Source organism: Myotis daubentonii, chromosome 6 (genome assembly GCF_963259705.1).
Source record: "Myotis daubentonii chromosome 6, mMyoDau2.1, whole genome shotgun sequence".
NCBI lineage: Eukaryota > Metazoa > Chordata > Mammalia > Chiroptera > Vespertilionidae > Myotis > Myotis daubentonii.
The window spans coordinates 71,310,934-71,337,056 of NC_081845.1; the positions used below are offsets into that span (position 1 = coordinate 71,310,934).

Consider the following 26,123-nt stretch of genomic DNA (forward strand, 5'->3'; position numbering starts at 1 on the left):
TACAAACTAATGCCTTCAACAGATATAGAGCTTTCCAAACCAAAACTTCAGAGGTGAGCCTAGAATCCAATTTTAATAGGATATACTAGAGTGAATTTCTGAAAATTTATCATCAGATTTCCTAATAATCACATTCTTATATAATGTTAAATATAATAGAATTTAAAGAGATGAAAGCTTAAAGTGTCTATGAAAGCAATACAGTTAAACTTTTTTTTAAATAAAAAAGCATTTAGGGTCCCATGAAAATGCAATTAGTACACAGTAAGAAAAAAATTAGAAGCATGGATTTTAGAATTATCCTCTTACCAGTATTATTTTCAGTGATGTGTCAGATTTCCCCTGCACATTTTCAATGATCCAATTGTCTCTCTTACATGAGTATTTACTGTGATTCCATAGAAGATGTATTACTACGTCATGGCAGGTAAAAATAAACATGTTCCAAGCATCAAAGAACCATCGTTGAATACCTGCAGTGCCTGCTCTGGTTTTCTCAGTCGGTGGTCTGAACATGTTTGATATGTCACAATTCCCTACCTATTACTGCCCTTCCTGGTTCCCTTCTCCTCCCTGTGAATCACAGATTTGTAAGGCTGTAACTGCACTTACCCCCATGGCTAGAGATCTTCATCAGATTCATCTTATGGGTTTTCTTCATGTCAGATAGTTTGCAGGAACTCAGCTGTTCATATTCCTCCAACACTGTTATGGAGCTCTATCACACTGATTGAGTAAACATAAATTAACTGCAATCCTAGATGAAGGAAAATTAAATAGATTTCATCTCTTTACTATCCCATAACTAAGAGAAAATAGTCAGTAGTAAAGAGTTTCTCAAAGTAGGATTTATTGACAGCTTGGAACAGATAAGTGTTTGCTGGGGGAGCCTGCCCTGTGCATTGTAGGATATTTAACAGCATCTCTGGCCTCTGCTGGCTAGATGTCAGCAACACCATGCACCCCCATCCCAAGTGACAGCCAACAATGTCTTCAGATGTTGGCAGACATACCCTGGGGAAGAACAAAAGCACCCCTGATTGAGAACCCTACTATTTTTGAAGTGCATTCTCTAGATCAGTGCAATCTCTAGATGTAATAGAGAGAGGAAGTAGCCTGTGAATCTTCAGTATCTGCTACCTGGTTCTCTACAAAACAAGTTTGCCAGTGAATAAACTGGGCTCCAGAAAGATCAATGACTTGCCCAATTTCACACAGTCTGATGTCACATCTAGTTTCTTAATTTTTTCGGCTTTTTACGCTTCTGCACTATATTTTTCACAGAACAATTAAGGTACAAAACAAGGTTTTTCAATAGGGACCAGGACAAGTAGAAGGGATTTCCTTACATATGTTTGCGTTTGCAATTGATGCTTCCTTTTTAGACTTACTGTTTGGTTTGCACATGTAACATGTTCTCTTGTTTCATTTGTATGACCTCTTTTGGGGGGGTGGTGAAGTAAGAGGGGGACACAATAAAACACTAACATTTTCTATATTCTAAAATATTAGAAGCAGGATTTTTACCTGCTTAATTTTAGAAAATTTCAAATGAATGGATAAATAAAATGTGGCCTATACATACAATGGAATGTTATGTAGCCTTAAGAAGGAATGAAATTACATGCTGCACTATGGATGAACCTTGGAAACTTGGTGCTAAAGTAAAATAAGTTAGACACAAAAGGACAAGTATTATATGATTCCACTTACATGAAATAACTAGTCTAGGAAAATTCATGGAGACAGAAATCAATTAATGATTATCAGGAGTTATGGGTAGGGCAGATTGGGGAATTATTGCTTAATGGGTATAGAGTTTCTATTGAAGTAATAAAAAAAAAATTTTATTACTATCTATTGGAAATAGATAGTGGTGACAGATGTACAATATTGTACATATACTTAATGCCCCTGAATTTTATACTTAAAAATAGTTAAAATGGTAAATTTTATGTTCTATGCTTTACCACAATTAAAAACATGTTTAAAAAGTTTCATCCAGGCAAATGCTGGATACCTGAGTGCAGCGAACATGACCAACCATTTGTTTAGCTGGTGAACATCTACCTTGCTTTTACTTTAAATCAGGATTTCTCAAGACAGGCATTGTTGATAGTCTGGGGCTGAATCCTTCTTTGTTGTCAGGAGCTGTCCTGAGTATTATAGGGTTTTTAGCAACATTGCTGACCTCTACATAGTGAATGTTAGTAGCATCCTCCTCCTTGTGTTCAACAAAGACATCTCCAGACATTGCAAAATGTTCCTGGGGTGAGGGCAAAAAAAAACACATTGAGAACCACTGCCTTGAGATAATCCATGAATAGTGTTGAACACAGTACCTGGCATAAGAAAATTTTCCATTAAGGATTACTACTACCAAAAAAAACTCTCTATATATAAAAGGCTAATATGCAAAGTGTCCCCACAGGAGTTTGACCGGGAGACCAGGAGTTCTATCACTAGCTATGACGTGTGCTGACCATCAGGGGGCAGCGAAGAACAAAGGAAGCTCCCAGCTGGCAGCCGGCAGGCAGAAGGAAGGCCCAGGCTGGCAGCCGGAAGGCCCCATCAGCCCTGATCGCCAGCCAGGCCTAGGGACCCTACCCATACACGATCCTCATGCATTGAGTCTCTAGTAATAATAATAATAAAAGGAGAGCCCTAACCGGTTTGGCTCAGTGGATAGAGCATCGGCCTACAGACTGAAGGGTCCCAGGTTTGATTTTGGTCAAGGGCATGTACCTTAGTTGCGGGCACATCCCCAGTAGGGTGTGTGCAGGAGGCAGCTGATCGATGTTTCTCTCTCTCATTCTCTCTCATCGATGTTTCTAACTATCCCTCTCCCTTCCTCTCTGTAAAAAATCAATAAAATATATTTTAAAAAATAATAAAGGGAGAAATGGCTTTTGTACAAATAATGGCAGAGCAGTTAAACAAATGATGACCTTGTAACCTAATGAGCTCCCTTTCAATGGAATATTCAGAGTTTGAAGGTCATTCTTTAAAAATTGTCCTCTATTAAGTAGTAGAATGGACTGTGTATCTCAAGTAATTCCAGGTATTAAGCTTTCTTGATTCTGAGTATGGTTTACTCTGTTCCATGTTGGCATTTACAGGAATATAAATGCTAACTGACTGTGAGAAATTCTTCTTTATAAAATGTGTCCAATACTTCTATTCTGCTGATAGGAAGTGAACAAAACTGCATTACTGCATTGTATTATATTTTGCAAAAGAACTTGAAGAGAGAAAAGGGGGGAGGGTAATTTTCTTTTATCTAAGTACTAGAAAGGAAAATAACTTGGTCCTTATAACCTTCCACTTAAGTATTCATTTGGAATTAACTATTTAATTGCCGGAAGCTGGTCCATCCTTGCTGCCTGACACAGTCGCTGCAGGAAAGAAACATCTGCACAGCATATGTTTCAAGGGACCTGGCGTATATAGCATACTGTTCTTAATATGTTTGCTCCCCTTAGCGCTGTGTGTTTTAACCAAGGTCACCTCTCCGAGAAAGGTTGTTTCCCCAGGTAGGAATTTTTCCCTGAAGTCAGGGAGGGGATGCCTCTCCTAGAAAGGTTGTTTCCCCAGGTAGGAATTTTTCCCTGAAGTCAGGGAGGGGATGAAACTCCTTAACTAAGTGCCAGGCGGGTAGTTAATCACTACAAACAATCATGCTTAAGCTACATAATCTTTACTCCCTGGAATGGAGATAAGAAACACCCTAACCTTTGTAATAGAAATTGACAGGATTAAAATCAACTGATATAAATACGGATGTAACAAGACAATAAACAGCAGAGCCTCTCTGGAGATCTGGGCTAGAGATCCTGGCTAGGTTGCTGATCAACTGAACGCTGTCTCCGTGTCATTCCTTCTTCGCCGACTCCGTCCACACCTTTGGGGAACCCCTGGACCCGCTGGGGCAGGACCCCGGCATTTAATCATGTGTGTGCTTTAATATTACTATTATATCTAGTGCTTTTTTCCCTTGGAAACTATTACTTCAGGGTATGATAGGTTCTGACTGATAGTCAAAATGAGAACACCTTCCCAATTCAGAAAATGCTTTTGGGTAGAGAGGGTGCTTAAGGAGCCTTTAGCAAGGATGCTAAGGTCTCCTCACTTATGAACATTTCTGTGTTCTTCTCCCTCTATTTTCATAATATGATATAAAGGTGATTCTGTAGTCGCATAATGCTTGGATTCCTGGGAAATCTTTAAAGACAAAAATGGGCTTTCTCTGTCAACAACACCACTATCAAGACCTTTCTTTGGCATAAAGAACTTACTATTTTAACATTTGTATTATTCTCCCCAAGATTAGTATACCAAGTATTCAGCTAATTCAAGGTTAAAGTAACCCACCATAGAAATGTTTGCTATGTTGATTGTCTACCAACAAAACATCCACCATTGATAAGAATCTTTGAATATCAATGTTTCTTTTTATCATACATAGTAAATCTAATCCCTCCCCCAAAGGGTAATAGAATGCAAACACAAGGGGAATGTTTTTATACTTCAAAATACCAAATGATTAGGGAAGGACAATTACTGAATAATTTTTTACCATTTCTTTTCCAGTCATTCACCCCAAGAAGCCCTTAGTGTATGGTAAAATAGCAAACATAATCCCCTTTGCACTTTACAAGCAGAGGTCTGTTAAAATGTTTTTATTACTCTATTTGAATTACAGTAAATGCAAAAACTAGATTTAGATGTTTGCAATAGGTTTATGTTAATTATATCAGTGTTTCCTGTCAAATTAGACTGCACTTTGAAAATGTTAAAAGGAGACACACTATTGCTTTCCGATCTCATAGCTACTCCTCAGCTGAGATATTTTTTTTAAACTCCAATCATTTTGATTATCTGTACGTCTTAATAGGGTGTCCAGTTATAATTCAATGCACACACATCCTAACCTCATTCATGTCTGAATACCATGTTAACTATTGAACACTGCTAGTATTCAAACCCCTGGCTCTTATTTTGAACATTGTTCCATTTGTAAAAGTAAACCTTTTCCTCTGAATCTGCTTATTGTAGCTGCTGCAACAAATTGTCACACATTGGTGGTTTGTTCTACAGAAATTTATTCTCTCACAGATCTGGAGTCCAGGAGTAGGAAATTCAAGTTATCAGTGGAACACTCCTCCCTCCAGAGGCTTCGGGGGAAACCCATCCCTTGCCTCTTCTGGCTTTGGGTCACTACCGACATTCTTTGGTGTGCCTTGATTTCACTCCAATCTCTGCCTCCATCTTATCTATTACTTTTTTTTTTTTTAAAGAGAGATTTCTTTTTTAAAATATATTTTTATTTATTTTAGAGAGGAAAGGAAAGAGAGAGCTCCTGCACACCCCACACTGGAGATCGGGCCCGCAGCCCAGGCTGGTGCCCTGACCAGCAATCAAACCGTGACCTCTTAGTTCCTAGGTCAGTGCTCAACCACTGAGCCACGCTGGCCAGACTCTGCCTCCATCTTCACATTGAAACCCACCTCTGTCACTTATAGTTCATGTGACCTGAATACGTTATGTAACCCCTTCGGTCCTCAATTTTCTCATCTTTAATGAGAAAAACGTTTCTACTTAACTCATGCGGGGAATGCTCTCCAGTGTTTTAAAATATTTGGAATAATTCTTGGCTTATAATAAATGCCATATAAATGCTTATTAAAGCAAATAATTCCATTATATTCCATTATAAGAAGCCATTACTAATGATACCATACACCCTATGAAGGTCTCTATCACTTTAAAATGATCTATTCCAGTCCCTCCTGATTGGTTAAGTGTCACAGGCGATAGCGATAGGACAGATCAGCATGAAAGCACCAGTGCTGGACTGGATTTCACTAAAGAAGAGCAATGCAGCTAAAGATGGGAGGAAAGATACTTCCCTTGTTTGTCTGTTTCCTATCAGCGACAAAGCTAGGCACTCTTTGAATTCCCTGCTTGCATTTTTGCATCATAGGCCTGGCAATCAAGCCATCCCACCGTGTGTTCTCGAAATAATTTAATCTTTCCAGCGTTGCTGGCTAACTCAGTTTGAATGAGCCTTGAAGATGTAGTGCAAATCTGTCAGCTCTCATTAACGTAGCCTACACTGCCGCTGCTGGCGCCTTGGCCCTGACTCCCAGTTTCAGTGAAGACTGACCTCTGGGAGAATGGCAACCCTTTTCCTCCCCACCTCCTGGGAACCTTCAGAAGACAGCTGCTTCAACCTTCAGAAGACAGCTGCTTTATCCGCCCCACGCCCACCCTCCACTCCCCCCCACACACACACACTTCCCACCAAGGATGTTCTGTACATTCTCACATACTAAGCATCCATTCATCTATTGAAGGAATAGATCCATTGTAAGTTGTGTTTAAGATCATTTGCCTGGACGCTAACTTCTTTTATGATTTATTTTCTACACAACTTTTCCTTCTTTCTTCTATTTCTCACTTCTATTGTTCCTATATTCAAAAAAATTTCCTTAAATCGCTTTTGGATTAAGACGTTATAACTTAATTAACACAGATCATATATTTTAAAGCGTATATTTATTTGTCATTTTGGGCCTATGCGCCCTGTAATAATCTAGTTTTCTATTTGTTTCAAGTAATACAAAACTTGCAAACCATCTCTAACTATCAATGATCTGTCTCTCCTGGTGAGACGATGAGGGTTTTGGTTCCACTTACCATATTTCACACATCACCTTCTGGGAAATATTCAGAACGTTTAGTGTGATTGTATTTCTTATCAGAAACAACTTCAGAATGTGTTGTTATCTCTATTATAAGAGTGGGGGGGGGCATTTTTTCCATCATCATGATCACTTACTCAATTAAATTCCCCTCAGTCTTTAAGTTGGAAGTGCTTTCATGGAAGCTATTAATAAGAAACGGACTCAAAATTAAAGAAGAGCCAGTAATTCTTCTTTTCATTATTAAGCCTAGATTCCAGAGTCATCAATTCCATCTATTTTTATACTGGTGGGACTTTTAAATTTTTCCTTGTCTGGTTACCTTCAAATTGCAAGTTTCCTGGGGTAAGAATTTGGCTTCACTTTTCTTCTCTCCCTGTCAGGAATTTTAAAGATGGACAAGCCATGCTTGGCAAAAGGTATGAGAAGGACAACTAGAGGGGGAAGTGGCATACACGAAACCCCAGAAACCATAAAGCAAGAGTTCTATGGAAGAATGAGCAATAGGTGTACGTGCTCAGAGAAACTTAAATACGCTGAGGCAGGAGACACCGAGGTTGCAAGCCAGCTGGCAAAGAGGTATGAAGCCAAAGAGGTATTGATCGGAGACACAGCTTGCTGGATCATACTACAGCCTTTTCACACTTAGAGTGATGAGAATATTTATAATTTTGGCTCAGAGAGTGCTTCTGAAATTTAAATCTTTTGCATCTGTTAATCTACTCTTTCTTCTTATGGTTTAATAAAAAGCTAGAATTGTTAATGGCTTCATTGGATTGAACATAAAGCAATATAAATATTTTGACATTAAGTATTTGGTGGTCTAGATAGGTAGATATGTAGAGATATAGAGACATAGATACATCTCAGTTAAAATGCCCTGCCAGGAAAATCACGTGCTACAAAAATAATAAACCATGTGGAAACTATAGCATTTAGAGCACAAGACACTACACAGTTATTGATAATATAAGGCATTTTAAAAGAAAGTATGAACCAGCACTCAGTGTAACACATTAAAAAAAATGACAGGGACACAGATGACCTTTTCCTGAAGAAAACTTATCTTTAGCTTCTCTCATAATCTCATGGAAGTGAATCTCTACCTCCCATATCAGAATTGCTTTTTATTCAAAGGTGGTAAAATAATCTGTTTCTTATCAAATTGAGTTTTTCCATATGCTATTTTAACTGGGGAAATTTTAGTGTCTCAAAATATGTTTGTATGAGAGCTCAGGTGTTGGAGAGGAAAGGATCAGGAATCAATATTTTTAACTGCTGAGTTTGTATTGATTGCTCAGTGGCTTGGGTACAAATATGCTCCCAACTTGCTAAAAACAAACTGAGCCAATAATAGGTATCAGAAAGGAAGGGTAAAAGTAAATACTACCTGGTATTTTTAAACTGAATATGTGTAGGTTTTAGGGGTAATATTCCCAAAACCCATATTCATCATCAGAGTAAATTGATTCAATCTAGAGCTATGAACTAATCAATTATAAATAACATTGATTTTCTACTAAAATTCCAAATGGAATGCCAACAGCAAAGTTGATTTTTGCAACTTTCTTAGTGTCCTTGGTCTAAGTGAATGCTTAAACCCCCTAAGAAATATTTAAGAAATTCAGGGGTGTATGCTGGTATGTGTTTAACATCCAGCTCTTAGGGGAAAGGGTGGGATGAGGGGTTGATTTGATATGTACCATTTACCAATTTCCCAGGCATAAATACGCCACCCTAGCCAATTTCTAGCTACCAACATGAATCCACTGATGTGGTGTTGGGAAGGGCTCTGTGAGCCAGTGCTAGCCTGCTCTTCCTCACCATTGACGCTTCTAGCCACCATGCTCAGATGGGTTAAAGTCAGATTTAGGTCAAAAACAGCAACACTTCTGGGTGTAAATTTCAGTTCGTGTCATTGTCATGATTATGTGAATGTTAACTGGGTAAAGAGAACTCTAGCCATCTCCACTTTGGGAGGAGCCAGCAAGAGACCGTGAGATCTGTAGGCTATGCTGTCGATCCCACGGCACATGAATTGGACAGTGTGGACAGAAGTAAAATCCCAGTTCCGGGCACAGCTCTGCTCTCTCGTGGCTGCAGGGTGGATGCTCCCCTGACCACTGCTCTGGTTAGTAAAGGGTGTAAGTGAAGCTCCGGCTTAGGCAGGGCCGAGGGTCATCACAGATCCGTTCTTTCACATCAGTGCTTCACAGGATAAGGCTTGGTTTTCTCTGTAATTTATTATTAATTACCATTGAGCTGTCTGTCCGTCAGAGGAAAAGCTAAATAAAATCATTGGAAACCCATGGCCATCTCCTAACAGTCAGCCAGAGACAGGACGTCCTCGGGACAATGGCCTTGAGGTCGCAGAGTGACCAGTCCATCGGAGGTCACAGGGTGGTCCTTGCACAGTCTGTTTGTGTGGCCAGCCTGACCAGCTCCTTGGTGCTCTGAACAGAAAGCGATGGTTTCAAGTGCGTCCGTGTTGTTTTAATTTGGCAAAGGGCCTACCACTCTGGCTTTGGTGCCTGATCTTTGTCTCCACTGTCTTCACATATAAATTGTGCTGAGTCGCACTGACAACCCCAGGAAACATGGCTGGGTTGATAGGGCTGTAGAAAACCATTACATCATACCCTGAAGCTGCATCTTCTTACATTTGCTCACAGGGCCGTGGCAGCTGCATTAGGAGCATGAACTGGGAAGGAACGCTGCACGTCCCCGGACAGTCTCATCCACAGTGCCTGATGTAGATCATTTACATATATTTTCCCGTGCTTCCCTGCTGCAAACAGGGAGCTAAAACAATCACACTACCAATTAGATTCTATCTTTGTGGGGACCAGGTGCCTTCGGTCCCTTCATCTCTGCCGTGTGCTTCTACTGCCATCTACTGGGAGCTCCCGCCTCAGGTATCCTGTGCTGTGCTCTCACAGCTCAACTAAAACTTGGGGCTGAGTATGAAGAGCACCACTGCTCATAATTGAAGTTAACCCCTCTCAGTCCTAAGTCTGGCCTGAGAGGATTCTTTTAATGAAAGTTCCAAGCTGGAGCTTAATGTGTATGCTATCTTCTGAGCAAAACTTAATGCGGTGAACATTAAGACTGGTTATTTTGGGTCAGAATAGTTCACTTGGGGATTCATTTAACTGAATCATCTATACTGCATCATCTATACGGCATGTGATCCAAACAGAGAACTTGTTTTGCATTCGTTGTTGTTGTTTTTATTTTATTGATTTGAGAGAGATTTGTTGTTCCCTTTATTTATGCATTCAGTAGTAGATTCACTGTATTGCCCTGACCAGGAATCAAACCCAAACCTTGTTGTATCCGTTTGACAATACAACCAACTGAGCTACCCGGCTAAGACTTTACATTCGTTTTTCAAAGTCTAGTTCAGGTAAATAAAGAAACTTACTAGCAAAGTTCATTCATGTCCAAAATTTTAAATAGACAAGCTGACATTAATGCTGGACAATAGCCAAACCTAATGACAAGACAAAGAACATATATATTTTGCACCTGTGAAAGCATTCGGTATTGTCATCAATTTTGCAATATTCCCTAGAAGCAGTTGGTGCTGTTCAGTTTGTTACTGGTATATCATGCTTTCAAAACTCTATAGCTGCTGCAATTATGCATGAGCTATCTTTTGTGAGCCTTCAGCACAACACTATAATAGTCCTTTAAAGAATTTAATTTCATTATGGTTTAATGCCAGTGACTCATCAAATTCCCAGATTTAACAAATCAAACATAGGTACCTTAGAGACGAAGAAAAAAATCCATACTCCCTATTTCTCTCTAGAAGGTAAGCAAGTCGCTTTACTTACATGCTTTTGAAAAACAGTGTGAGACAGATGCAGTGAAATGCCTTTAGCACAAAACAAACCTGAGACATAAAAAGCCAAATAAATTAGTCCTTCCCAATTTGAAGCTTGCAAAATCATAAAGGCACCTCCAAATGGATTGTTTAGTTTTTCTTCATTCTGCCTCTCACAAATTAAAGATAACTTTCTATTTACACAGCCCTTCAAAGACAAGGACTTAGTTTGATCTTTATTCTTGTCTTTTTTTATTGTGAAAGAAAACAATGTGGGAATTCTAGGCAAGATGATGCTGCAACTTCAGTTTGGTGCTCCTTCTTAGTGTCAAACGCATAACAATGGTGGACAGAATTTAAAAGAAAAATAGATAGCTGAAGATATACAAGAAAATATCTTCCCGAAAAAGAAAAAGACAAAAATGCAGAGCAGCAAAGGGTAATACTGCAGGCCTGGCATGGTATACATCCGGTGGAAGCTCGCTTCTATAGGGCAAAGGAACTAAAACTACTGACTCAGGAATATGTGTGAGATCTCTCCCTCTCCCTCCCCCTGTCCCTCTCCCTGTCCCTCTCCCTGTCCCTGTCCCTGTCCCTCTCCCTCTCCCTCTCCCTCTCCCTCTCCCTCTCCCTCTCCCTCTCCCTCTCCCTTCCCCTCTCCTTCTCCCTCTCCCTCTCCCTCCCCCTCTCCTTCTCCCTCTCCCTCTCCCTCTCCCTCTCCCTCTCCCTCTCCCTCTCCCTCTCCCCTCTCCTTCTCCCTCTCCCTCTCACACACTGTCATCTGGGATTCTGACTTTTAGCAAGCTGCCAGCACAGGAAGAAAACAGAACACAGACACAGTGTCGTGAACAGAAATGCACCGAGCAATCCTTTTAGCTCTGTGGATGGACCTGTGCATACCTTTAATAACATCAAGGATGGACAGAACTACCAAACCCATTGCCCAAGATTCTAGTTGAAGTGCTGGTCAGTTTGGCCAGAGGAGCAGGTGCAGTTCTGATCATGCAGGCAGAGTTGAGTGCAGCAGCAGATCACAGAATTAGGGCCATGTGAGTGAGGAAGAACAGGGAAAAACAAAAATACTTCCCACTCAAAATGAGCCTGCACAGCAGAATATCAGAACACATGCAAGACTGAGAAAGGAAGCGAGCAAATCAGCAAATGAAAAAATGAACCCTCCACTAAAATCATTTTTATGGAAAAAATCTGACAAAAACTAAAATAAGTATTCTTAGGATGCTAGAAAACATAAATGAAAAAATAGCATTTATCTTAAAGGAGAAATTACAAAAGCAAATTAATGCCAAAAATATGGGAAGTATTCAGAATATTGGGGGTAAAAAAATATATTCATTGACGTTTAAAACTCAATAGATAAAATAAATGGTCCTGGAGACTCTTGGGTGGGGGGAGGGGGAATGGTGCCTAGGAAGAATACAGAGAAATGAAGAGAGTATTTTTTTAAATGAAAGCAAGATTAAGAAATTTAGAGAACAACTTAACAAGATTCCTAAAAATAACTCATATGAATACTAGAAAAAAATCTAAAAGAAGAAATTTCAGAGAATGTCAGAAAGCAGTATTTCAGGTAATTCAAGTGAGAACTTTCCAAAATTAAAGAAATATGTAATTCTTGAGATCAAACGTGCACTCAGAGTATTAAAGAAGAATAAATAATGATTGATCCACACCTAGACTCATTATCACTGAAAAAAATGATCTTAAAGCTGTAAAAAGAAAAATTAAAAGAACAGCCATTAAATGGAACTGATAATGACTTCATATCAGCAACAAATTGCACAAAATAATGGTGTACTATGCTTTAAGTTCTAAAAGATAAAACATGTCACATTTTATACACAGTTAAACTATTATGCAAGGGTGATGTGAAATGTGATATGACTATGTTTACTATCCACAAATTCTCATTACAAGAACTGTGAAATATATACTCAAGAAAAAGATTGATGGATAGATGTGCCTGGAAGGAAAGCATGAAAGTCAGAGACACAGAAAAATGTTACTGAATTATTTAATCCTTGATTTGCTTTTTATTAAAACTAAATCTTTGTTTTAGGAGGTCAAATGGAAACATGTTCAATGTCAAAATTTAGAAAATGCAAATAAATAAAAGAGGAAAATTAAAAACCATTCTCATTCCACATGTAAAGAGATCCACTGTTCATGTTAGTGAGAGTAGTTCCGGTATAATTGCTTATGCATACTTTTATAAAAATGCTGTATCATCCAGATTATATTTACCTCTTTCCATATTTATACAAATATATTTTCATTCCATTAATTAGTATTCTTTAGTCTCTATTTAAAAGCTGGGTAGAATTCAATTATATAAAAGTACTTGATTTAATTCACCAACCCATCCTCCATTGTTGATATATATATATATATATATATATATATATATATATATATATATATATATATATATATTTGATTTTTTTACGGAGAGGGATAGAGAGTTAGAAACATCGATGAGAGAGAAACATCGATCAGCTGCCTCCTGCACACTCCCCACTGGGGATGTTGGGGATGTGCCCGCAACCAAGGTACATGCCATTGACCAGAATTGAACCTGGGACCCTTCAGCCCGCAGGCCGACACTCTATCCACTGAGCCAAACCAGTTAGGGCGATTGTTTACATTTTTGCAATGCTTCCCTTGGTTTTGGATACCTAAACTTCCAGTTTGAGCAGGATCTTCTAAAAAAATTAAATAAATTATCTCTTCCAAATCTGAATGGGTCTGCCAACCAGAATGTTAAGGACACTGAAAAATAGGTCTGTTTCATCACATTTTGATTTTTTAAATAATGCAACCCAAGTATTTCATTTTGAATTCCATTACAAGCAGTGTTAGCAGAAGTAGATGAACACTTCAACTTGACTGTGCAATTTATTTTAATAAAAATCTCTTTAGAGATCCCTGTCTAGTCAGCAAATAATTGCTTTAACTCTGGATTTTAATATTAGCACTGAATGATTTATGTACATTAAATAATGTGATTCTCACTAACCATTTATGAGCTAAGAATGATTATCTCCCTCTGTGGATAATCACACTTCAGGGAAGAAAGGTTAAGTGGTTTACCTAAGATCACTCAGCCAGTCAATGGATTATCTCAAAATATGATCCTTGAGTCTTTAAATCATTAGATTCAGCTGGCCTCAGCAATACTTGAGAGACATGAGGGATATGCACTTGGATTTTTCCTCGAATGATTTATGTGGCATAATGTCTAATTTGTTTATAGAGCATTTTTTGTTTCTTATGACATACTTTGGTCTATAAGCAAATATGAGACATAAAAAATGAATGTGATAAGAATCTGGAAAAATCTTTGGTGGAATTAGAGTGTCAATTTCTAAAATAGTACATAGACTAAGCAGACAATAGAAACAACCATTTGATGGAAACGATGGGGGGAATGGCAGGCAGTAACAGAAAGCAAATAGAGGACTTCCTTTTGTAGAACTACAGTTCAGGGTTAGAATTAATGGGCTCTAAATGGAACAAAGAGATCTTATTTCTGAACAAGGACATGGGCATTACCTCAGAGCTATTCCATCTCCAGCATAAAGCATGACACAGGTTTACCTGCCCATCTCAACTATAATGGCCGCTGTGCTTCATAGATCCTTACCATATGCAGTGCACACAAATGGGACGCCCTAGAAGTTATTACTAGAATTTTCCACAGTGATCTTATCAACATTAGAAATGAGCCTGATAAACTAGAGTGGAGGTCAAAAGAGTTGTGGGATGAGGTATTGCCAGGACCAGATCAGATTTGTATTTCTAGATAAGAGAGAAGAGGGAATCTCAGGCAGTTGTCTCTTTGGAGTGGGGAGGAGGGAAAGAACGTTCCACTTTGTTTTCCCATTCCACTTAGTCTCCACAAGTAATTTTAAGAAAAATATTGGTAAATGGTTGAACTAGTGAGTGTTTCATAAAACTGACTTTTTATTTGAAAAGTAGAATTAACAACTGATCCTGTTTGCCTAGAACTTCCCTGGTTTTAGCACAAAAAGTCCCATGTTCTAGGAACCCCCTCAGTCCTGGATAAATTAGGACAGCGGGTTAAAATTCAAAATAGCCAGGCTGGTGTGGCTAAATGGTTGAACATCCATCTTTGACCCACGAGGTCATGGTTTGATTCCCAGTCAGGACACATGCCTAGCTTGTGGGCTCAATCCCTGGTGTGGGGTGTGCAGGAGGCGGCCAATCAATGATTCTCTGTCATCACTGATGTTTCTCTCTCTCCCTCTCCTTTCTCTCTCTGAAATCAATAAAAATATGTGGGGGGGGGGGTTAACTGGGTATGTTCACTGTCCAGAATTTAAAAAATAAAAATAAGCAATATTGAGCATTAAAGTCATTCACGTATTCAATATGCAGAGAGTGTCGCTGTTAGTAAATACATTTCCTACTATCTCTATGAAGTAGGCTTCATCACAGTGCAAGTTACTATTATTACATATGTCGAGAGACAGGGTAATATCAATTTAATGTCTTTTAAAATTCTGTTTTAAAAATATGCTAAGTACTTTAATATGTGTACCTTTTCTGGTTGCATCACTCTAGAATTCTGATAAATTTTCAATTATGTATTGACCATTTCTGCCATTCATTTTACAAATTCCCTTAACCTTATGCTTTTCTTTATCTCTGAAAAGCAGTAACAGACAGTACATTAGCAGCATGCTTTCTGATAACTGTATCACAGTGTAATCTCACTGCTCAGGGGTATGCAGCCTTTCATTTCTTATTCCATTTCTATTCCCCCTATAGACCAGGGAGGGGAAATTTCTACCTAGGGAGTTTAGCATCATTTAACATTGATGTTACTTGTCCAACAATCTCCTACATGAGTGAGACCATATGTCGACCACATTTAACACAAAATTTATCAATATTTACGTAGGCACATAAAGTCCTCTTTGTATTGTGGGAATCTGACTTTCTGAAAGCATTTCAAGTCCTGATTTAAAGACAGGAGGAGGGAAGGAGAATAAAATGCAGTGTTAGAAAAGAAATATATCTTTTATCTATCCTAAAAGGTTCACACGTGGTTGAGCCATATTTCAGGATTATTGTGATCCAGAAAGTACCTCTCTCATTGAGGAAGTACTTACCATCCATGTGTGAAGTTATCCTGTTCTCGCCAACAACACATACATCAGTGGCCTCTTCTGTTTTCATTTCTAGCTTCACAGTGCCTGCTGGTAGCCCTGGGGTTGCTTGTATGATTGAAATGACTACAGATGGAAAACCTACAATACAGAAGAAATAAATGGAACTATCAGTGGTTCTCAGGTAGGCATGCATATATCCAGTTTCAAATATTAATAAATGCACCCTCAATGTTTCAAATAAGTACTTATTTTTAAAGTATTATGTTAATCATATTTTTTATTCCTTGTAAAAGCTCTCAACAAAACACCAGAATATTCATCTTTGATACTTTAGGTATAATTAAATATATTTGATGTTGCCTGTCACTGTAAAAGTTTTATTAAATTTAGCATGAAATTGACTTTCTTCTCAAACTTGGCATATATTATGCTTGACCTAAGAAAAAACTCAGGAATCTGGACAGATTAGCCAGATACAAAATAGTGCTTAAAAACTTACATTTTTGTAGGACATGGTAATGCTTGTACTGTGCTGTTAAAAAAAAAAAAAAGTCCATTCTCAGTTGTTCAGATTTATGTTGGCCAGGATATTTTTCTTAGAAATATTGAATGAAGCTAAATGGAAATAAGAGAAGATGTCTGTCCCTCCAGAGACCAGGCAATTTGCTGAATTCTTTTAATTTTAATGATGTGGTTGATTCCACGCTTCTTACTATGACTTTATAGCAATACATTTAAGATAAAGAATCCCTGCTTCATTTGATCATCATGGAGAGTTAATCTGTATAATTAGAGCTCCACAGTGCTAATTTTGGCACACATTAATGCTTGCAGTGTGTGGTGCCCTAATGAATTGGAAATTTCATTTCATTTCCATTTTTTCTACATAGTCTCTATTGTGTATATGCAGGCATTTAAAAGAAGCACATAAGAACATCTAACATTTGCATAAGCACATTACATTTTCCAAATTATGGCCACATATATTATCACATCTCATCCTCACAAGAATCCTCCAACATAGTAATAATGATCCCTTACATAAACCTGCAGAAACTGAGTATCAGGTGTCCAAAATATCATAGTGAGAAAGACAGAGACTTGACCCCAGGTTTTCTGATTCTCAACCCTTTTTTGTTCCTTTATAATACACTCTACCATACTTCATTTGCTGCTGCACCTGGTTCAAAACAATTGGACAGATTGTTAAGTAGGAATAAAATTGGTTTTCATGTTTTAAGAAGTCATGCTAGAGCCCAAGATGGCCAAATATTTAGAGTCAAGACATGGAATATTCAAATCGTGGAAAATATATGAAACACTAGTAGGTTTTTTTTTAATATCTAATGTAAAAAGTAGTCAGTGTGATTTTTATGTTTCTTAATTCCTTATAGTCATCCACTTTTATAATAAGAGCTTCATATTTTCTTATAAATAGCATACAATATACTACTAACATAGTCTTCAGTGGATCACATCTTCAATAAATCGAATTCAACAAATGCTTGATAACTATCCTTCCGTGGTTGAATATGATAAACATGTCTTATGTCTGTAGTCTTTGTGACAAATCAGTCTCCTCGCCCTTTAGGTTGACTGAATGAAATACTGATCAGAGTGCCCCAAGTCATAATATGCATACGCACACAGAGACCAACACATGGGAATAGGATTTATGATTAAATCGAAAAGAATTGTGATTGTTTCACGATGGTAAAGCAACAATGCACTTAGGCTCTCTAAAGTGTTGGTCTTTTTTACAATATTCTGCCTCTCTGAGTTCATCCTAACTCACATGCTCTGAAATCTAAGTGAATCACTGCTGCCTTCTGGAGGGGTTCACCCCGAGCTCATTTTAGTCTTGTGGAGGCTGTCTGTCCTGAAGTCTCACTGACTAGTCCCCCGTCCTGGAGTTATGCTATGTAATGGACTCCTGGAGTTTGTTTTGAGTATACCTTTGTATTACTCCCTCTTCCTCTTTTATTATAATAAGAGAATGGTGGAAATTTGTAGAATAAGGATATATAAGCACTGAGGATTTTGTGAGCCGAAATCACTTCATTTTACAGGTCATGAATTTTAACACAAACTATTAAAAACAGGTTCTGACCCTGCCTCTGCTCATTTTAATATAGTGGAGATTTTTAAATAGACTAGAGGCCCAGTACATGAAATTCGTGCATGGGTAGGGCCCCTAGGTCTGGCCGGTGATCAGGGCCGATTGGGGCCTTCCGACTGCCGGCTGCCAGCTGCCAGCCTGGGTCTTCCTTCGTTCCTCACTGCCCCCTGGTGGTCAGCACACATCAAAGCAAGCGGTTGAACTCTCAGTCAAACTCCCGAGGGGAAAATTTGCGTATTAGCCTTTTATTATGTAGGATTTTAATGTATCTCAGTGAAGCCTCATTGTGCTCATTCTTATTTTAGTTCTTTGAGCTTCTTGAATCTGAATGTCCATTTTATCCCCCAAATTTGGAAAGTTATCTCATCAAATAAGCCTTCTGCCCATTTCTCTCTCTTCTTCTTCTGGGAATCCAATAATGTATATATTAATCTATTTGATGATGTCCCATAAAGCCCTCCAACTCTCTTTACTCCTTTTTAATCTTTTTTTTCCCTTTTGCTCCTTTAACCAGATCCTTTAAAATAACCTATCTTTAAGTTTGTTGCTTCTTTCTTCTGCTTTATGAATTCTTCTGTTGAATTCCTCTTGTGAATTTTTCCTTTCCTTTTTTTGTTCTCTCTCTCTCTTTTTTCTTTGTATCTGAGCTCACCCGGCCTGGTGTGGGCACCCCCTATACCCCCCACCCCCTCATTGCCCCACCCCGTGGGCCCTTCTGGGTTCAGATAACTCTTGTGAAATTTTTAATTGAGCTTTGTATATTCAGTTCCAAAATTTCTGTTTGATTTTTGATTATAGTTTTTCTTTGTTGATATTCTTATTTTCTTCATGATTCAATTTCTTGAACCAATTTAGCAGCTTTGTGACAGTTATTTTGAATTCTTTGTCAGGTCATTCATATAACTCCATTTCTTTAAGATTGGTTTCTGGAAATTTATTTTGTTCCTTTGATTGGGCTATGTTTTCCTGTTTCTTCTTGTGCCTTGTCACTTTGTGATGGGATCCACACATTTGGAAAAACAACCATCTCCCAGTGTTTATGGAATGGCTTTGCATAGGAATGGACCTACACCAAATAGCACAACTAGAGACTCTGGGACCCTCTCAAACCTTTTAATGGATGTGTCTTCTCTAGACTTCTGTGTGTGTGTGTGAATTCTTTACTGTATGAATTTGCCAGTCTTTTTGGGGTGCTTGTGATCTTTTATTCCCTCTGCTCTCTGTCTGCAGTACTGCCATTTCTCTGGAGCTGCTGTAAGCAGCCCAGTTTTCTTTTGTTCTCAGCAGCCCCCAAGTTTCTAGACTATGCTGGGTCTCATCAGAGCTTCCAGTCAGGCAAAATAGAAACCAGTCTCTCAGAAAAGTATAATTTTGGATGCAAGTTTCAACTCCTTCTATCCCAGGAAGAAGTCGGGAGTTGGGGGCTTTCACCTACTCTCTCCCACTGAGGTGGAGGAGGGGTTATGCTGAGGGAATACCTACTGGTCAAACCTTCATCTTTGTTCTCAGTGGCCCCAATCTGGCCACTTACCTGTCAGCAACCAGTCCCTTAGGCAGCACCCTGAAAATTCTACACATAGGTCATATATCTCAGTTTTCTATTTCCCCCAAAGAGAAGCTGGAAACTGGAAATTTTCTCTCAATCATGCTCCACTGAGCCTAGAGGAGGGCTATGGCAAGTGAGTGCCATATATGTTCCCAATACAGCTGGCCTCAATGCAGCTAGTTTCACAGTCCCCTAAGATGCAAGTGCCTCTCTACTGAGTCTACACATTTCTCATATGGACACTCTGTCTGTGTATTGTTGAACCAATGTCTCCATGAAGAAAGGAATGACTGTCTGGAACTTCCTATCCTTCCATCTTACTGACTGGAAAGCTGCTCTTTTCTGACTACTTAATTTCTTTGTGATTTATTTCCCCAGATAACATTTAACTTCCTTATAGACGAGACTAAGCTCACATCCTTCTTTTCTGTCTCCACTTCCCTGTATCCATGTGCTCACACGGTAGCAATTCAATTTATTATTTACTAAAGTTCAGTTCTTCCTTCAACAAAATGAGATGTTATTTTGAAAATGTTCTCTAGCGTAGAAAGTCTTAAGAATCACAGGTTTATCTGTGAAGTATGGGACCAGTGAAGATGTCACTGATATTTATCAAATTAAAAAATAACTTCTTTGTGTGAGTCTCTTGATATTAATCTTATATGTAACTCAACAACTTCCATCACTCTAACTGGTTTGGCTTAGTGGATACAGCGTCGGCCTGCAGACTCAAGGGTTCCGGGTTCAATTCCGGTCAAGGGCACGTATCTTGGTTGCGGGCACATACCCAGTAGGGAGTGTGCCGGAGGCAGCTGATCGATGTTTCTCTCTCATCGATGTTTCTAACTCTCTATCCCTCTCCCTTCCTCTCTATAAAAAATCAATAAAATATATTTTTTAAAAACACACTTAAAAAAAAAAAGAAAAGAACTTCCATATAAACACTGCCTATACTTTATGCTGTTTGACATGTGAAGATGTATTCATATTAAAGCCATATTAATACACCTTCTTGGGTGGTATTCAGTGAGGACCTCCCTTTATGCTGAATCTGAGAAACTAGCAAGGTTCTAAGGCCAAATAAAGTAGAAGAGACCGAAAAGCCAAGTAGGAGACTGAAGAAAAGCAGGATTGAGTTTCATGAATCGGGTCATATATACAAACTTGTATCAAACCTCCTATTTGCAAGGTGTTGCTATAGATGATGAGAACCCCACGATAATGAGGGGTAGAGACCCAGCTTTTGAAAGGGCTATAAATTAATATAAAAGAGACCACAAATGCACAGATTATCATGTTATTGGGGGGAGGAGAGAAACTAACAGCAAAGGGATGGGTGGTTTGGATAAATACTGCTTCTGCCTTTTAATTCCCTTTCATTTAATGTCTCTAAACAGTCTTAAGGAATTTAAGATGTAAATCACATGTGAAAGTTATTTAAATAAATCCTTTTCACAAACATTTACCCAACATCTATCTATCTTTATTCCAAGCTTACATGTGTGTAGTTTTGAATCTGTCTGCACATAATTCAGATGCTATTAAACACAAAAATCTGCAATAACACTAAATGAAAATCAGTTTGTGTCAATTTTGTCATTATATTCTTGTAAAAAGATAAGTACACTATCATAGTTAGTCTTTTTTTAATGTTTAAAGTATTACAAATTGTAGGACATATGTCTTCTTTTTCCCCTATTGACCTCCCCCCAACCTCCCCCCTCCCCCACCGCACATGCCCTCACCCCCTAGTGCAGGGGTGGGCAACCCCTGGCACGCTTGCCAAACATGGCACACCAGTAACTTTTGCTGGCACGCGAAACTCTCTCTTATAATCTTCCATTTACAATTGTGAATCTTTGTTCTCAGTGATAAATTTTGTTAAGTCTCATAATAGGAGTAGCCTGATGGATGAAAGTAGTAGCTCATGCATATCTCTGAAGTTCACAAAATATAAACCTGATGTAAAATCTCTGTCATCAGTGACGCAGCAGCAAAAGTCCCACTGATAATATCAAACGGAGTCATAAAGTTTTCTGCCGGACTATCAGTGTACATGTATACATTAAAAAATAAATGTATTTTTCATCATCATATACTGTGTTTTTGTCACTCAAATGAATTTTATTATTTCTTCAAGGTTCTTCATATACGTACACCTTAAAAGATATCAAGTAGGCATAACATGTTCTCAAAAAACTAGGGTTGGCATGCAGAAGAATTTTGAGTCAGAGATTTTGCTGGTTTGGGCACGCACTCACGAAAAGGTTGCCCACCCCTGCCCTAGTGTCTGTGTCCATTGGTTGTGCTTATATGCAAGCATACAAGTCATTTGGTTGATCTCTTACCACCCCCCCGCAACTCTCCTCTGCCTTCCTGCTGAAGTTTGACAGTCTGTTTGATGCTTCTTTGTCTCTGTATCTGTTTTTGTTCATCAGTTTATGTTGTTTGTTATATTCCACAAATGAATGAGATTATGTGGTATTTTTCTTTCAATGACTGGCTTATTTCGCTTAGCATAATGCTCTCCAGATCCATTCATGCTGTTGCAAATGGTAAGAATGCCTTCTTTTTATAGCAGCGTAGTATTCCATTGTGTAGATATACCACAGTTTTCTAATCCACTCATCTGCTGATGGGCACTTAGGCTGTTTTCAAATCTTAGCTATGGTGAATTGTGCTGCTATGAACATAGGGGTGCATATATCCTTTCTGACTGGTGTTTCTAGTTTCTTGGGATATATTTCTAGAAGTGGGATTACTGGGTCAAGCGGAAGTTCCATTTTTAATTTTTTGAGGAAACTCCATACTGTTTTCCACAGTGGCTGCACCCATCTGCATTCCCACCAGCAGTGCAAGAGGGTTCCCTTTTCTCTGCATTTTCACCAGCAATTGTTTGTTGATTTGTTGATGATAGCCATTCTGACAGGTATGAGATGGCACCTCATTGTTGGCTTGATTTGCATCTCTCAGATGATTAGTGACTTTGAGCATGTTTTCATGTGTCTCTTGGCCTTCTGTATGTCTTTCAAAAAGTATCTATTTAGGTCCTTTGCCCATTTTTTGATTGGATTGTTTAGCATCCTTTTGTTAAGTTGTATGAGTTCCCTATAAATTTTGGAGATTAAACTCTTCCAACCTACACCATACACAAAAATAAACTCAAAATGGATAAAGGACTTAAACGTAAGACGAGAAACCATCAAAATCTTAGAAGAAGCCATAGGCAGCAAAATAGCAGACATATGTCATAGCAATATCTTTACCAATACAGCTCCTAGGGCAATGAAAACTAAGGAGAAAATAAACAAATGGAACTACATCAAAATAAAAAGCTTTTTCACAGCAAAAGAAGCCATCAACAAAACAACAAGAAAGCCCACTGCATGGGAGAACATATTTGCCAATAATAGTTAATCTTAACAAAGAAATACATTTGCAATTACCTTCCTATATTTCATTAACACAAAAGCAATTCAACTTCAGACAGACTTGAGGATATAAAACAAAATCAAACATTGAATCAAGATATCATAGCAGAAATGTATGTAGTACCCCAATATCTAAATTTAAATGAAGACAAGACAGAAAGCAGATAAAACAGCTTCTTACCCATCTTCCGTTCACTCCAGTTTTTTAAAAGTTTGTTCCCTTTTGCCTATCTTCTTATTGTAGTCCCACTATTATAAAAGAGCACTATATTCTTCCTTTAAAGAGAAACTCTGAGGGGAAAGGAACTGTTCATTCATTCTTGTCAGATTTGGAGTCCTTTCCCCTCAGTCACCATTCTTATTTTTCATTATCTTGATGATTCCTCGTTGATTATCCATGTCTGTTCTCTGTGGTTTTATCTTGTAAGATCATATCTTGATGTCAGACTCTATTCTCCATAGTCTGATTCACAAGGAGTTATTAGAAAAGACTTATTTTAAAGACCTGTCTTCTTAGGAATGATTATACACACAATTGGCAGCTCTTAGATAATTGAGAGTCTGGGGATAGAGGAAGTCAACTATCTTAATGGTTATCTATGTGCAATCAGCGACAGCTGTTTTTTTAGACATCTCAGGGCTCCAACTAAGTTTGGGCCTCAGATCAGAAGAAATACAAGAGCCATTTATTTCCATTGTTTGGGTGTTTTTTAATGGTCTAATAAATCATAGATAGTTCTATATACTTTCCCTCCGATCTGCCTACTGCTGGCATTAGAGGAGGATATTCTTTCATCCTCTATCAGTTTTGTGCTAAAACAGCACACTTGTCAAAGCAGTGAGAGGTTTGCTGTTCCAGGTGTGTGATCAATACACAAAGATGTCAGAGATCCTCAATGAGAGGAAGGTCACAGCCTTGGATTCGCTGAGTCTGCAGGTTCATGATAGATCCCAGTTTGCATTAGCAGTGAGTCACTTATCTTAGGTGATAAAAGAGCTCTGCTAATAGTTTGTTAGAGTAATTGATATAAATGGACTTAGCATATAAAAAAGGACGGAAAAACAAATTCACATACTCCTATGCTGCCTGAAGGCTCTATTAATACACCTTGAAACTTCCACCCCACTATACCCAAAGGTACTCATACTCTGGGGAACTATATATGAGTCCCATAAGAGGTACTTAGGGAAAAAATAAGAAATGCCATTAGGAGCAGAGCCCAAGTCACTAAAAAAGAATAAGAGCTCAAATAATATAATTAGTTTGATCTACTATGGGTCATAGAGATGCTTTGATGTTCCTAGAATTTCACATGCTTCTGTTCTATAAAAGCACATTTGCATTAAACCAAAAAAAAAATTAGTAAGTATTAAGTAATATTACTGGGCATCTCATATCATCTCATCTCACCAGTCATAACTTAATTATTTGGCTATAGTTTTTGAATTCTTGCAGTGACAATTGTCCATTTAAATGCATCTGTAATACCAAATTAAATACTTTCTTTGAAATCAGCTGGGACTGAGTGAGTGAGTTTAGGGAATAAGCACATCAGAGACATTAACTGGGCACCAATGCTGCTGCATTGACCTGTCATATGCCTAACAGCTCTGAAGGTCACATTCTCATTACCATTTCAACCAGACTTCAACTGTAGCTCATAGATCCCCATTGAGAAACGTTGCATTTTATGTACATCTGAACGATAAAAGTTCAGTTTATTTATATTGATGAAATAATTATTTCAGGGCCATAAGTAATGACAGAATGGAAGCAGAAACATATACAGATTATGATAATTCAAGTCAAGGAGAAATTGACCAAATCTCACAGGAAATACCTTAATTCACTTCAGTGACTCTAAGGCAGGAGTGGGCAAACTTTTTGACTCGAGGGCCACAATGGGTTCTTAAACTGGACCGGAGGGCCGGAACAAAAGCATGGATGGAGTGTTTGTGTGAACTAATATAAATTCAAAGTAAACATCATTGCATAAAAGGGTACGGTCTTTTTTTTTTTTTAGTTTTATTCATTTCAAACGGGCTGGATCCGGCCCGCTGGCCATAGTTTGCCCACGGCTGCTCTAAGGGGAAGCTATCGAGTCATTAATGACTTCAATAAAGTAAACACCTATATGCATAGTGTAGGAAAGAGGAAAATTCTATTTAAAAAATGTATGATAGAAAATGGTAGGAAGAGATGGGCTCTGAAAGTAATCAATGGAATAGAAAATGATGAAAGAGAGCGAGAACCAAATGGCAGATAAGGAACAAAGGAACGTAATGAATTCATTAAGAGCAATGATTTTTTAATAATAATTCAATTTTACGCAGTAAGACAACCTTCTGAACCCTGCAGAAATACTTTCATTTTTGCATAATTAAGTAAAGAAACAGGAAGAAAGCTTCTACTGACTTTCTAATATCTGAAATATTTGTCATTTAACCTAAATAAATACTGTCAATGAGGCTTTACCACTGATGTGATAGAATCATAGAAGTGACAAGAGTTGTGTTTCCTCCCTTCCTATATGTCAGGGGTGGGGAATCATTTGTCTGCCAAAGACCATTGGATATTTATAACACCATTCACGGGCCATACAAAATTATCAACTTAAAAATGATGTTGCTATGAAAAAAAGCTCTTAGATTTATGAAATTTTGAGTCCTGCCTTGGCAGGGCCAGATCAAATGATACAGCCTACGGGGTGGATGTTCCCCAACCCTGCTATATGCGGTCAGCAGACTCTCTCATAGTCCCTGTCACCCCCTCTCCTGGTGTTCAAGTCTTTGCATGATCCCCTCTAGTTTCAGTGTGGACGGGACCCCTGACTTACTTTTAGCCAACAGAATAACCAATAGAATAGGGCCATGGTCGGCAAACTGCGGCTCGCGAGCCACATGCGGCTCTTCGGCCCCTTGAGTGTGGCTCTTCCTAAGCCTTAGGAGTATCCTAATTAAGTTAATAACAATGTACCTACCTATATAGTTTAAGTTTAAAAAATTTGGCTCTCAAAAGAAATTTCAATCATTGTACTGTTGATATTTGGCTCTGTTGACTAATGAGTTTGCCGACCACTGGATAGGGTGATGGGATATCACTTACTTTCATGATTAGGTTACATAGGTTTGTGAGCTGTATCTTGGAAGAATACTCTCTCTTGCTGATCTTGATAAAGGATGTAGCAATTTGGGGAAGGCCCATGTGACAAGGCACTGAAGGTGGAGTCCAGCCAACAACCAGCAAGGAGCTGAGGGTGGCCCCTTGTCTGTTGTGTATCCAACAAGTAAAATGCTTCTTCACAACCTATGAACAACATGATTTCTATCTTATTGCCAGT

At 38.4% G+C, this 26,123-nt stretch overlaps 1 protein-coding gene across 1 annotated transcript in view; it reads left to right on the plus strand.

Moving 5' to 3' along the window:
* Positions 1-26,123, plus strand: part of EYS (eyes shut homolog) — a 1,266,634-nt gene that overhangs the window by 1,045,221 nt on the left and 195,290 nt on the right. The window contains 1 exon segment of the mRNA XM_059702239.1: positions 15,760-15,867. Coding sequence (XP_059558222.1) covers positions 15,760-15,867 — 108 coding nt within the window.